The sequence below is a fragment of the Stenella coeruleoalba genome (assembly GCF_951394435.1).
Source record: "Stenella coeruleoalba genome assembly, chromosome: 4".
Lineage (NCBI taxonomy): Eukaryota > Metazoa > Chordata > Mammalia > Artiodactyla > Delphinidae > Stenella > Stenella coeruleoalba.
In genome coordinates, this window is record NC_137149.1 from 35,585,609 (window position 1) to 35,601,208 (window position 15,600).

A 15,600-nucleotide genomic window follows, 5' to 3' on the forward strand; every position below is an offset into this window, starting at 1 on the left:
TGTTAGCACACAAAATGACTTAGTAGGGCACCCAAGAGTGTATATAAGTTATACACTTATACACTTATATAACTTATAATCATTTTTACCAAAGTAAATACTTATAATAAAACATCAACCACTAGTTTAATCACTACCAGTGGAAACTAGAAGGTCACTAGTATACAATTGATTGATTTGCTGCACTACACTACCTCAGTCAGCTGGCAGAGATAAAATAGCAGAAATTTGAAACCCATCTACCAAAGCAATAAGATAACGAAGCAGAGGGAGATTACGTCTTTAGTGACCCAGGAAGTGCCCTATCGGATAAGAAATAATATGCCACTAGTTTGGTAATTATGCCAAATTAGAGTAGTTTGGTAATGATACAGGAGTAGATGACTAGAGTAGTTTGGTAATGATGCAGAAATAGGTAAACAGAGCATTGGAACAGAACAGAGTTCAGCAGCATACTCAGATAAGTATGAGAATTTAGTATATGATAATGGTAACAGTCAGCTCAGTGGGGAAAAGACGATTTACTTAATGTTTGATTCAGAGCAATCACCTAGCTATCTGCAAAAAAAGTCTGGATTTCTACCCCACTCATGAAACAAAAATAAATTCTGAGTAGGTCAAAAAACACATTTTCCAGGAAAACCTGCATATATATGTATGTGAATAATCTTATAAATATGAACAAATTCAGGTATTTAAATTCCAGTATTTTTGTACTTGGAAAAAACTGGAAATAACCTAAGTGTTCATTAGTGGATGATCTCCACTAATGGATGGATGGATGTATCCATGAAAACAAATATGAGAGATCTATGTGTATCGATAATGGAAAGACCTGAAAAATATAGTATTAGATTTTTTTTAATGCAGAACTATATATTTAGTATACTATATATTTAGTAACTATATATTTATTTCCTACTGTATGTATGACTGTTCTTATGAACTGAATATTCACTTACGCTTAGATACACATAGGAAACTTCTGGAAGGATACACCTGAAAGAGTTTAGTCATTACTTCATTCAGGGTCAGCTAGGGTTCTGAGGTGGGGAAACTTACTCTTCATCAAATGCCTCTGAATTTTTCCATATGCTTGTATTTTTCAAGTTAAAAAGTAGGTAATAAAAATAAAGGAAAAGACATGTATTACTTTAAAGAGCTAATTATCAAATGTACTTTCTCTAAGTGGTAATTTAAAATGTAAGTACCTATTTAATATGCTTGGCACCATGCTAACTAGTAAATAAATGCTAAACCTTATAATGTAAAATGTGGGCATTTTTTAATCCGAAAGACATCAGCTTACAAATAAAAAGAAATACATGTGTAAATTGAGTGACATTGGCTTCTCTTCTTTTCTATCCTTTGTTAATGAAATCTGTGAAAATTAATTTCTATATATGATTATTTTTGTCTTAAACTTATATACTATGACTCTGTCTATATGGCAGACCTTAAGCATGTGTACTTTTTCTAATAGAAAACTCAAGAGCTGGAAACGTCACTCCATGAAGCCAAAGAAAGCGCTATGCATGAGGAAGGCAAGATTATAAAGATGCAGAAAGAACTTGAGATGACTAATGACATAATAGCAAAACTTCAAGGGCAAGTTAATGAATCAAATGATTGCCTTGAAAAAACAAAAAAAATGATCCAAATACTTCAGGTAATTTAACAAACTTATTTTATAAATAAAAGGGTTTGTTTGGTTTTTTTTTTTTCTTTTACTGTTGAATTTGGCAGATAATCTAGGACTCAGCTTTTACTTCAACTTCCTATTATCTATGAATATCTGAAGTTCAGTACTCAAACTTCTAAGAAGCAAGTGACAACTTAGAAATGAAATGCAGGAGTATATTTTCATTCAAGATAATGATTTTTATCTTCCTAGAAAAATTATTTTTAAGAGATATAAATATTATTCTTTATAGTTTAAAATGTCTATTTTTTTATTTTTCAAAAAAAGGCTTCCTATCTAAATATTTGACATTCTTTGTTAGATAAGTGCATTTTAAAATTCTCTTTTCTTCTGCTTAATCCCTTGTTATTGAGTCCCAGCCTTTCGGCTGACTCTGACCTATTTTCTTTATAAAGAGCAGTAATATAAATCTTTTTGACCATGAATGCCCTTACACAGTTTGCACCCTCATTCATCATATCCTTACCACTCCCTTTTTTTTAGCCCAGCCACTTCTCACACTTGTGCTACTTGAGTCCAGACCTAATAAGTATTTGTGCTATTCCTGCTCCAGTGTCTCTTCATTGCAGTTAAAATTAGGAGTAAGTCAAGGATGTCTGTTCTTTCCATTATTTAACATTGTTCTAAAAATTCTGATTCATTCAGTGAGACATGAAACAGAGAGGCAAGAGAAAATAATCTCAGTTTTGTTTTTCAACAATTGTTGGTATAGCTAAAAACCAAGAAAATCAACTGTGAGGCTTTAGAATTTTTGATAGTAGTTTTTTAATATTTCAAATAATTAAATGACCACACTTTTATTCTTTCAACAAATATTTTTGGTTACCTGCTGTGTGTTGGTCATTGTTCTAGATGCCATGTATACAGCAATGGGAAAAAAAAATAGAAGTTTCTCCCTTCAAGGAGTTTATGTTCTTGTTCAGGAAGACAGAAAATAATGAAGTATATATATGTGTGTCAAATGGTGAAAAGTGCAATGGAAAAAAATTAAGCCAGACAAGGGTACATGGATACTGAGTGAGAGTTGGGGTATAAGGGAAAGAGATGTGACTTTATAAAAGGACATTGAGGAGAGCCACACCTTTAAGGTGACATGAAGTGATGGGGTGAGTGATGTAGTAGGGAAAGGGCCTTCTAGGCAAAGGAAATAGCAAACACAAAGGCTTCAACACAGAAACAGTCTAGAAATGTTTAAGAAACCACAAGAAAGCCATTGTCTCCTGAGCAGAGTGAGCAAGAGAATAGAGGTGGGAAATAAGGTGAGAAGTAGCAGAGAATCAACCCATAAAGGGTCTTGCAGACTACTTTGGTTTTTATTCTGGGTGAGATGGGAAATCGTCAGAGGATTTTGGCTAAAGGATATTATGGTCTTACTTAATTTTTTAAAAGTTGCCCTCTGAAGATAGAATACAGAAGGGTGCGTTAGTGTGACATGCTAGCTGCTACAGCAAAGGGAACCAAAAATGCAATGGCTCAAATAAGATGGAAGGTTATTTCTCTAACTCATATAAAAGCCTGAATTCCAGGTTGGGGGATGGCTTCATTCCACATGATCAATCAGAGGCCCACATTTCTCCCATCTTGTTTCTCTGCCACACCCTTGGGTGCTGTTTTCATCTTAGTGATTAAAGCCAGGTTTTAAGCTGTCCATGCTTGGGCTCACAGGAAACGGACAAGATGGAGAAGCTAAAATATCTTAAAATCTCCACTCTCAAAGGCTCTAGCCCAGAAGTGGCACACATCTCTTCCTCTCATATTTCTTGGAGTCAGAGATGATTTCCCTAGTTTTTGGCCTGAGCAACTGGAAAAAGGACTTGCCATTTATGGAGATAGAAAAGACTGCCAGAAGAGCAAGTTTGAGAACATGGGAGCAGACTCAGAGTTCACTTTGGAGCACGTTGAATTTGAAATGCCTATTGGGGACGCCCAAGCTGAGATATGTCTTAGGCAGTTGGATATGTGAGTCTGAGAGAGAGAGAGAGAGAGAGAGAGATAAATTTGAGGTGTAAGTTTGGGGAATTGTCAGCATATAAAAGTCATGAGACTAGATGGGAGCATGAACATATAGAGAAGAGATGCGGAGTAACTAAAAGATACTGAGATGGAGCAGGCGTGAGTAAAAGAGAAAGAGGGGCGGGTGGAGTGCAAGAGAGAGTGGTTCTAATTTCCTCATATAAGTGAAGAAAGGGCATAAAGAAAGAGGGAGTGAGCAGCAAACTTCACATTCAGTATAGATTGAACCTATATTATGGAGAGACAAGTATCTTTCCTGCATACCAGAAGCAACCATTTAGATAATATAGCGGAGTCTGGGGTGTCTTGTACAGCACCCTTGGGGAAAGAAAGCAAAATACAGGGTATCCATAAAAATCTTTGTACAGTTTGAATTTTTGAAAAATTTGTGTCTGTGTATTATATAAATATTCTATAAAATACAGTCTTTTGCATGTAACTCAAGAGTTGGCATTATAAAAAAATAAAAAACTATTTACCACTATTTGAAAATACCTATCCAATGTAATGTAGGGTTTATTAATGGAATATGGAAGAAAGTAGTTTGAACAAATGAATCATTAACAATTTCATTTAAGTCTTTATATTTTTCCTCTGTTGTATCTTTACAAATTGTTTATGTCAAATAGCAGTGAATTTGTTAAAAATTTAAACTGCACTAGAACTTTATGGACATCCTACACAATAGGAAAAAAATCTTATAATGGCCACAGAATCTAAAATAAAGTGTTTGAGACTAAACAAAAGATGAGGAAAACATATATGAAAGGAACAACAGAACTTCAAAAAGTAATGTAGGAGAAAATGTGGTTTAAGATTTGAAACTTGCCATTTCCTGTTTTGGAACCTAAATACTGTACATCCATCAGTTTTTCCCAAATTAATTTCTAAATTTGATGTAATTTAATTCATACTCAAAGGAATTCTTTTTCTGGTAGAACAAGGAAAGTTTCGTAACAGAATCCATCTAAAATATAGATGATAAATAGATCATGTTAACTAAAAATTGTACTTTCAGTTTATTAGAAAAACTATTTAAGGTGATCGGTATGTCTTGAGTTCAGCTTTCATCACATGCCAAACGTTTGAAATATGGAATTCTTATTGTCTTTCATTTTAAGGCAGTATTTCCAATTTTGATTTTTTTTTACGTAAGAATTATTTTAAACAATGTTATATATGACTAATTTATTTCATTATATTGTGGTAAAAAGTTACTATAACTTCTGCACTTATAGAATATATTAAAAAAATTTTAATATCATAAATGGATAATTGTTTTTGGAGTTCTTTGAATTTTTAAAACAGTATATAGACAAATAGATCAATGGAATAGAATAGAGGGCACAGAAATAGACCCACACAAATATAGTCAACTGATCTTTGACAAAAGAGCAAAGGCAATTCAGTGGTTCAGTGGAAAAGGATAATCTTATCAGCTAATGGTGCTGGACCAATTGCACATTCACAAGCGAAAAAACAAGGCTTGACACAGACCTTACACCTTTCACAAAAATTAACTCAATTGATCATAAACGTAAATATAAAACAGAACTAGGAAACTCCTAGAAGATGACATAGGAGAAAAACTAGCAGACCTTGGGTTTGGCGATGACATTTTTAGACACAACACCAAGAACACGATCCGTGAAAGAAAAAATTGATAAGTTGGACTTCATTTAAATTAAAAACATTTGCCCTGTGAAAGTCAAACCATAGATTGGGAGAAAAATGTTTGCAAAACATATCTGATAAAGGAGTGTTATCCAGAATATACAAAGAACTCTTAAAACTAAATATAAGAGAACAAACAACCCGATTAAAAAACAGGCCACAGGGCTTCCCTGGTGACCCAGTGGTTGAGAGCCCGCCTGCCCATGCAGGGGACACGGGTTCGTGCCCCGGTCCGGGAAGATCCCACATGCCATGGAGCGTCTGGGCCCGTGAGCCATGGCCGCTGGGCCTGCGTGTCCGGAGCCAGTGCTCCGCAACGGGAGAGGCAGCGACAGTGTGAGGCCCGCGTACCCGCAAAAAACAAAACAAAACAAAAACAAACAAACAAAAAACAGGCCACAAATCTGAATAGACACCCCACCAAAGAAGACAGACACGTGGCAAATAAACATAAGAAAAGATGCTCAACATCATGTTATTACAGAATTGAAAATCAAAATGACAAGAATAACACTACACACCTTTGGTATCTCAAAATACCGTAACAGCCAAAATTCAGAACACTGACAACACTTATTGCTGGTGGGGATGTAGAGCAACAGGAACACTCAGTCATCATGGCAGGATGCAAATAGTACAGCTACTTCGGAGGAAAGTTTGGCAGTTTCTTGGGAAACTGACACCACTTCAGCCAGACACACGCCCAGGGAGTCCCTGATATCAGTGTCTGGTCCAGAAGGCCTGGGTATTGAACTGGTGCTCTGACTGAGCAAACAGTGGCTTCATCTGACCCAGTCATCAACCTCCTTAAGCTGAGCATCTGTCATTTTTAGAAGCTTTGCATCTTTTTAGTCTTTGCTAGTCATTTTGTGTGTACAGATGTTTTGATGGGGGTTGGAGTGGGAAAGCCTAGAGGAAGAGAGAGCTCTCTGGGTTCCTAATTTAGATGGGTTTATTTTTGTATTCAATATCTAATAGTATTCCACTGTGTGGCTGTGGTACAGCAATAAAAAGAGCAATTTATTCAGCAGTAATAAGAAGTGAGCTCTCAAGCCACAGAAAGACGTGGAGGAATTTTAAATGCATATTGTTCATTAAAATAAACCAATCCGAAAAGGCTACATACTGGATGATTCCAGCCATATGACATTCTGGAAAAGGCAAAACTAGGGAAACAGTAAAAAGTTCAGGCATTGCCAACAGTTTAAGGGGAGGGAGGGAAGGATGGATAGGTGGATGCAGGGGGTTTTTAGGGCAGTGAAACTACTCTGTATGATAGAGTAATGATGAACACATGTCATTATACAAGTGTTAAAACCCATAGAATATACAATACAAACAATAAACCCTGATGTAAACTATGAACTTGAGTTAATAGTAATGTATCAATATTGGCTCATCATTTGTAACAACTATACCACATTAATATGTTTTATAACAGGAGAGTTGGGGCAGGGGGAGGGCACAGTTTATGGGAACTCTGTGTACTCTCTGCTCAGTTTTTCCATAAGCCTAAAATTACTTTGAAAATGAAATCTATTCATTAAAGAAAAAGATTTATATATGGATTTTTTTTCCTCTGAGTAGAAAGTAGATATATCACTGGATTGAACCATCTTTGACTACAGAATATCCTCAACTATGCTACATAATACTTTGTGCCTTAAATTCAGTTCCAGTTTGATATTTATATTGCTGTTCTGACATCGTTTTCTTTCATTTTCCTGATTAACCTTCGTCTGCCCATTTCATTGTTTTCAACCTTTGTTTCATTTGTTTAGGTAGATTGTTTTTAAATTGGGAAAAAAATTGTTCTAAGAAACAAAAGTCATATGTTCTCTAAGTATGTATTAGCTTCCAAGAGCTTCAGATTATACTTCACATCATATATCTATTTGTTATTCATTTCAGTGTTCATTTGTGCCTTCCCTGCTTTTTATATATTTGAAGATTGCTGTTTTAAAATGTTTCTACCAGATCAAGGCAGTTAACAACTCTTCAGAACTGCTCTAAAATTATTTTATTTTTCTTTTCTCTAAAAAATTTAGGACAAAGTTGCTTTAGGAGCTAAGCCCTATAAAGAAGAAATTGAGGAGCTCAAAACTAAGCTGGTGAAAATAGACCTAGAGAAGATGAAAAACGCCAAGGATTTTGAAAAGGAGTATGTCTTTGCCTCAATTGAACATGACTTTAAAAGCTTAAATTTCCTTTCAAAACTATATAACTTTCTTTGCATTAGTTAACTTTTTTAAATATGTGAAAATATTGTTATTGCTTTTTAAAAAAATAAATACAAACATTCACAGATTTTAAATCTATTAAATTCTCATTACATATGCAAAGTTTTTAAAATAAGCACAATTCTGATTACTAACACACTATGTCTTTGGATGCTTCTTGCTCAATCATATTTAAATAGCTTTAAAATATCCTTTTTATGCTTGAAAGTAAATGTTAAGAACCTGTGGTGTATTTAGCAGTTTGACTAAGGTCTCTGTTGGTTCTCTTAATTTTATTTGTTCTTCCCATTGTATTTTTATGAAAAAGTTGTATTTCCTTTTAAATTATAATACCTAATGCCCAAGAGCATAGCCTCTTTTTATTGATTTATTTATATATAGTACTATATATGTAATAACGTGCCTCAAGTTCTTTGTGGTATAGCATAATGAAAAGGACATTAGCCAGTGTCAGGGAAACTAAATTAGAAATGTGTTGCCTCTAATGAATATATCACCTTACACAAGCTGTTTAATCTCTCTGGGCCTCACATTCATAATCAATAAAAGGATAGGTTTATATTAAAGGATTTCTTAAGATCCCTTCTGGCTCCTAACACTTTTAATTCTTCCTATAAATCTTTAATAAATATTTAATGATGATATCTAATTTTGCCTAAAATGTAGCACTCTGAATCTTCATTCGTTCTAACCAGGCTTCTGGTGATAAGAAGTGAAACTTAGGTCTATTAAGATCTTCATTATAAAAAGCAATTCTACTTATAGAATCGAATCAGCAGATACTGTCAGCCTCTAAGAAAAGCAGAGTATCATTGCTGATTTATCATTGCTGATTAATCCTTAAGCAAACAGTTCACAAAATGTCTCTACCAGGGAACAATGAGTAGAATTTGACCTTTGACTGTATCACCTTAGACCAGAGCTGCAGCCAGGGTTTGCTTTCCTGACAATGTAGAAAGGAAGCTGCTTTTTGCTTTCATGCTCTGGTAATTGTTGTACCTTCAAGGTATTTCTAGGACCTCATGGTAACAGACCAATTATTTATTTTATGGTGCCCCCAGATATAATTTTACACAATATCCGGTTAATAGCTATTGGGCTTCCAGAAATTTTAAAAGAATTGATTTCTCAATGTTAAAAAAAAATTGCTGCTGCAACCAAACAGAATACTTCCAATTTGGTGGTGTTATAGCTGTGAGGTGCATGATACCAGGAGGGTATCATGAGGGCTCATCTACTGCTACCAGGACATTGTGTTTATGTGATGTGTCTTATTAGAAAATTCTTGACAGCAGTTGTGTTTATTCCTTCATTAAAAATTAGTTTCTGGGCTTTTACATATTTCTATTGTTCTTAATAGAATTGCTTCGACAAAAGCCACCGTGGAATATCAAAAAGAAGTTATAAGGCTATTGAGAGAAAATCTTAGAAGAAATCAACAGGCCCAAGATACCTCAAGTAAGTAGAAAATGCTGATATTTCCCGATCTTTCCATTTTACTTCAATACACTTACATATTTTGAAGACTGCTATTACAGGTATGATAGTCAAAAATAAAGCTAAGTTAATCACTGATTTAGAAAGAACTTTTTATTTTTTTAGTTTTTTGGCTGCGTTGGGTCTTTGTTGCTGCATGCAGGTTTTTCTCTGGTTGCAGTACGCAGGCTACTCATTGCAGTGGTTTCTCTTGCTGTGGAGCACAGGCTCTAGGCGCACGGGCTTCAGTAGTTGTGGCACGTGGGCTCAGTAGCTGTGACTCACAGGCTCTAGAGCGCAGGCTCAGTAGTTGTGGTGCACAGGCTTAGTTGCTCCGCAGCATGTGGGATCTTCCCAGACGAGGTCTTGAACCCGTGTCCCCTGCATTGGCAGGCGGATTCTTAACCACTGTGCCACCAAGGAAGCCCCAAGAAAAAACTCTTTTTAAAATGAATTCATTGGGCTCATATTTATCCTGTGACATCTCCTTAGTTTACTGTAATCTTAACTGTCTGTCCATTATAGATTTTTAGAAAATACAAATTTTACTTTTGCATAATCAGATCTTTACCTATTGGTGAAGATGTCTTCAGCACTGTAAAAGAATGACTTAACTGTCAGGGTAGAAGTACACTTCCAAATAAAAATACAAGCACATGTCTTAATAGATTGTAACCATGTGCACAGTAAAAATATTATCAGTTCACAGTAAAAATAACTAAATATTATCCTATTTGTTCTTGATACTGAAAATATAGTTGATGCATACTTGCAAACTTTTTGAAATTTATCTTAGGAACAGTCTTCAAGTTTAATGATCAAATTTCTGCATATATATCTCTCAAATTATACCTTCTTCTGTATTTCTATCTCTTATATTTCATTTGAAAAGAGAAAATGCTGAACAGTACTTGGGGCAGCTTTGTATAGTAAGACAAGCATTGAACTAGCAGTCAGGGACAGGCCTCTGAACTGATTGCTCTCACTTAAGGGCTGTGTGAAATCCTGAAGGCAATGTATATAATAAGGATCAAACTAAAAGTTGTGTGTGCAAAGCACACTGAAAATTCTAAAGGTCAAGCAAGTGTAAGATGATATTTGTGTGTATTATTGTCCACTCATTTACAAAAAAGAATTAGAGATAGTGTTAAAGATGATCATAGCTCCTATCTGGAAAACTTCAAGGGATAAAAATAGAACTGAGGATTCCTCGTTGTTACAGAAGGGTCAGGATAATTACTCTTGATTTGTAAGTGACTTTCAGGTACATATTGTCCCTGAATTCAGAAAAATTCAAAAGGAAATGGCCATTGAGTATCTTCCCCACACACACCTTCCCCCCCTTTTATAAATCGTCAATGACCCAGTGGATTATTCTATTTCATAAGCACCTCACACTTGTATGCGGTTTTATCTAAAATTTACAGAACAGTTCCTTACGTTACTTTTACACACACAGTGTAGAATACTTAATAATATATGCTCTAATATCATTCTAAGGTTTATCTTGTGAACAGCTATGTGTTGAATACTTGTGATGCACTGAATGACAGGGGTGGACCCCACACACACTGTAGGAAGAAACCCACCAGGTGATTCTACTGCTCTAGAAGATAGATCAGTGGAGGATAGCTCTGGGGAGGATTGCCACTACTACAGTGATGGTGAACAATCTCAGCAGGAGTATGAGAGTGGAATTGGTGGGTGGAGAGAAGCAGGAGGATTCGAGAGCTGTTTAGAACTGATGACCAAATAGCCGTGTGAGGTTAAGGGAGAAGGAGGTGGGCAAGGATGACTTCCAGGGAGATGGTGGTGTATTGGTTTTTATAGTGACTTACTACCTTTCATAATGTTTTCTTTATTTGGAACTACTAAAGTTATCACCTGTCTGTATTTTTGCCTCCCACAGTGGTATCAGAACATGCTGATCCTCAGCCTTCAAATAAACCCTTCACCTGTGGGGGTGGCAGTGGCATTGTACAAAGCACGAAAGCTCTTATCCTGAAGAGTGAGTATATACGGCTGGAAAAGGAAGTTTCCAAGTTAAAGCAGCAAAATGAACAGCTAATAAAGCAAAAGAATGAGCTGTTAAGGTAAGATCTGCTCACACGGTATAGAAATTATACTTACGTCTCACGTGTCGGGGAGGATGATATAGACCCATACATAAATAGTTTTTTGCAGTTGGCAATGCTTCACACATACGGAGAAAGTAATTTTTAAGTTACATAAAATATGTCTTTTTTAAAAGGCATAAGAATATGGTAGCACCATTCCAGATGTTGGTTATCTGTCAGTTGACCTATTTTTAACTAAGCCAAGAACTAGGAAGTAAAGAAGGATCTTTGAGGGAGCAGCTTAAATACACCACAAGTCCATATACCCAAGTTAGTGAGGCTCTTACTCAAGGAGGAACCCCCTTAGGTCCATTATCGTAGCCTGCTTAGTTTTACTTTAAAAACAGTTCTGACAAATTTAATTATTTGGCTTCTACCAATGACTAGAAACTTGTGCTAACCTCTACCAATGAGACGAGGAAAAAAATAGGCATTAAACAAATAATTCCACAAATAACTAATCCTTTGTAATGAGTGCTATCAAGCAAACAGCAACAACGAAAAATAGGACATTATGAAAGGGTATAACACAGAGGGATCAAACCTTATCTAGGTATGGGGAGGGGTGGTGATCAAGAGACGGACCTTTAAGACTGGATGTGAAAAATGAGTAGAAATTAGGCCAGGTGAAAGGAGAGGTGGGTAAGCCTTCTAGGCTGAGGGGACAGCATGTGCACAGGCTTTGAGTCAGGAAGGGTGACCAGCTGGTGGAACTGAAAGACATCCACTGTGGCCAGGGCATAGAGACTGAGACAGTGAAGTGCAAGATGAGATGCCAGAGGTAACTGGTCCAGGTTACACAGGCCCCAAAGGTCATTGGGAGGACGTTTGGGTGGTATCCTAAAACGCAATGGAAGGATTCATTCCACTGGAGGATTTTAAGCCAAGGCCTGCTGAGATCAGATAGCATCACAGTATAGGAGGCCCCAATTTAGGAATCTGTTTATTGTTGTCCAAGCAAAAGATAATTTTGGCATGGACTGGAATGGTGCCAATGCAGATAAAAATAAGGAAACGAATTTGAGAAGTAAGTATGAGGTTGTATCAACAGACTTGGCTCACGTAAAGGAGAGAAAGGCCTCTAGGATGGTTGCCCAGGTTTCTGTCTGGAGAAATTGGATAAATGCTGGTGGCATTTCCTATGAGAAGCAAGACTGTAACTAATCCAGAAAAGTACTGTGAATTATTTCTTTTAAAATAACAAAGGTACATTAGAATCATCTACCCAGACTGATTTATCGAATTATGGCCACAAATTATCAACAGATAAACCTCTGGACAGTATCACTGATTTGTTTAAAAACCTGATGTCATGCTCTGAGCTTTCTTCTCAAAACTCCATGATTTCGGAGGTTTATTACAATTACTTAAACTATACTGACCTCATTTCATTTTCTGAACTGTGGAAACAGTCCAAACAGGAAGCATTAGGTTGAAACTTAACTATAAATATGATTAAATGGTAAATTATAGGTTATGTATATTTTACCACAATTTAAAGCAGTTTTTTTTTTTAACTTAAACATGAGTACGTTGCAGGAATTGCAGTCTTATGTTCTCCTTTTTTCTCCACCTCCACCCCACCCGCCCCGCCCTGACCCCTCACGTTTAAGCAATAATCAGCATCTTTACAATGAGGTCAAAACGTGGAAGGAGAGAACCCTTAAAAGAGAGGCTCACAAAGAAGTAACTTGTGAGAATTCTCCAAAGTCTCCTAAAGTGACTGGAACAGCCTCTAAAAAGAGACAACATATGTCATCTCAGTGCAAGGAAAGGAATTTACAAGATCCTGTGCCAAAGGAGTCGCCAAAGTCTTGGTTTTTTGATAGCCGGTCAAAGTCTTTGCCAGTACCTTCTCCGGTTCACTATTTTGATAACTCAAGTTTAGGCCTTTGCCCAGGTAGGTAAAAATACTGGTTGCTTGGAAATGGGGCAGGGGTGGGGGGCGGATAACGGTTGGAACCTCTCTTTAATGTGTGATCCCCACAGGGCAAGTGTAGACAAGAGAGGATGGCGTTGATCAGGCTCACAGCGCACAGACTTCATTGCTGTGTCTGTGGGAGAAAGTTTCTCCAAAGCACAGCTCTGAAGTGCAGTAGTCACTTTTTACCCCAAGTGAAGCCTTTTTTTTTTTTCTTCCCTTTGGTATGTAAAAATTCTACTTGTGAGTCATTGCTTAGCAAATCAAATCTGAAAATAAGATATTATTTCTTTAGAAATGCAAGAAAACAACCCCAAGTGAAGGTTGCCTCTTAAACCCTCAGCTTTCCCCTGGAATGGACAAGCAACTCTCCCAAGGCCATAAAGATACTACCTTATAAACAAAACCAGTTTTACTGAAAAAGATTTTCTTATCAATTCAATGGGCCAGTATTTCCAATAGTATTATATTCATTTTACACAAGCCAGATCATAGACTTGTATCATTTACTTATTCATTTAATCGATCAGAATTTTTTTATTTCAACTCTGTGTCACACATTAGACCCTAATGGTACATTAATAAGCAAAACCAGATATGGTCCCTGCCCTCTTAGAGCTTACAGTCTAACAGGTATAGACAGTAATCAAGTGACCAAAAAAAGTAAAATTCTAGAGTGCAAAAGGCTATGAGACTTATAATAGGTTGTTGTTTGTTAAATATTACAGAAGTCTGCCTTGAAAAAGGGAACTGAGATCTAGGAGGTTAATGTGAGTTAGCTTAACAAAGCGGGGAGGGAAAAGCATTTCAGGCAGATGGGACAGTGACAGCCGCCGTCAGGGTAGGAGGAACCACAGTCAGGGGAAGGATTGAAAGAAATATGCTGTGACCAGAGCACAAGGAACACAGGCTTCTGTGGATGTAGTCAGTGAAGCCAAAGAGAGAGCTCAGAGCCAGACATGCAGGACTTTGTAGGTAGTGTAAAGGAATTTAAACCTGATCCTGTAGGCATATAGAGGAAGCTGTCGGAAGACTTTAAACAATAGCAGGGGAACGTGATGACTTGTAAATTTTGAAAACATTACCTCAGATGTTAGGTAACCAACAAATCATAGGAGCAAGAGTTTGACAGTTGCCTGGGCAAGGGTTACAGCATGAACCTGGGCAGGTGCAATGGAGATGGAGAGACGTGGACAGATGGGAGAGATTTGGGGGCAAAATGAGCAGTGCTAGGTGCCTGATTGGATGGACTGGAGTGGAGTCGGGGATCGCCCCCAGCTCTGCAGAGGTGCTATACACAGAGGTGGGGAACATGTCCGGAGAAGCTCTGTAATATGGCGTTTCTCAGTCTTTGTCACCACATAGCATTTATCATGTGCCCACGTGTGTATGGCCACGGCCCTTTGTGACAGTGCATCTGCCTCTCAGAAACACCCTTGTAGAAACCTAAGCAACAAAACTGTACATTAAGAGAGGCAGCTGCCAGAGATCATTTAAAGCTCTGAGCAAAGGTTACCAGGGTTTATGAGAACTCTACTTTGTGACAAAGAAGGAATCAGTCTGTTCTCGTCAACTACACGTCAAAACTGGATCACGTCAGCGCTCTGACAGTGCTGTTAGAGATATAGGAAGGAACAAGGCAATTTGGGAAAAATTTTGAACTATTCACTTCATTGAACAGTATGTAACAAACATTTGAGGACCTTCCATTAGCTAACACTTCTGTGGAACTTTTGCTGTATACACACACACACACACACACACACACACACACACACACACCATTTTAGAAGCGTCTATTCAAACACTGATAAAGTTTTATAATCACCTATTGATTTTTATCTGACAGTGCCAAAGGCACATGCATAATATGAAGTAATCCAACCTCAAATAAAAATGCTTACGTTTTTTAATCAATACATGGGTCTCTCTGGTACAGTTTTTAAGTAAAATAAAAGAATAGTCTGGGGGGATATATAAATCAAGAACTGACCAATTCAGAATTAAAGGACATAGTCTCAGCTTGAATTAGTAAAATGTCAGTCTAAAAAAATTTTAATTATAAAAGGAAATTTATATTATCTCAACACCTAAGATAATTTCCAAGACCAGTTGTTCTAGATTTACCTTCATGAATATAATAATTTGAAAATAGATATTGTTTATAAACAGATGCAGTTGAAGTGCTTTTTAAAGGCTCAAAGAAAACTTTTTAAAGATGGCTAAATATTCTCTAAACTACATAGTATTTGTACAGCTCACCATTTTTTTTTCCCCCTAAAAATAGGACAAAAGAAAATCTAACTGAGTTAATCTGTGTTTGGTTCACTTTGAATCTCAAATTGATGAATTCCAAATAAGACTTTATTACTTCTTGGTTTTATGTACAATATGGTTTTTCTAACAATTCATCTTACGAGAAAATGGGGAATAAACTTCTTCAACTCTGAAACTAAC

At 36.5% G+C, this 15,600-nt stretch overlaps 1 protein-coding gene across 1 annotated transcript in view; it reads left to right on the forward strand.

Moving 5' to 3' along the window:
* CENPE (centromere protein E) overlaps positions 1–15,600 on the forward strand; it is a 73,850-nt gene that overhangs the window by 57,505 nt on the left and 745 nt on the right. Inside the window, exons 45-49 of the mRNA XM_079921080.1 lie at positions 1,484–1,669; positions 7,438–7,550; positions 8,990–9,087; positions 11,015–11,198; positions 12,836–13,122. Of these exons, the coding sequence (XP_079777206.1) occupies positions 1,484–1,669; positions 7,438–7,550; positions 8,990–9,087; positions 11,015–11,198; positions 12,836–13,122 (868 nt within the window). The remainder of the gene's footprint in view (positions 1–1,483; positions 1,670–7,437; positions 7,551–8,989; positions 9,088–11,014; positions 11,199–12,835; positions 13,123–15,600) is intronic.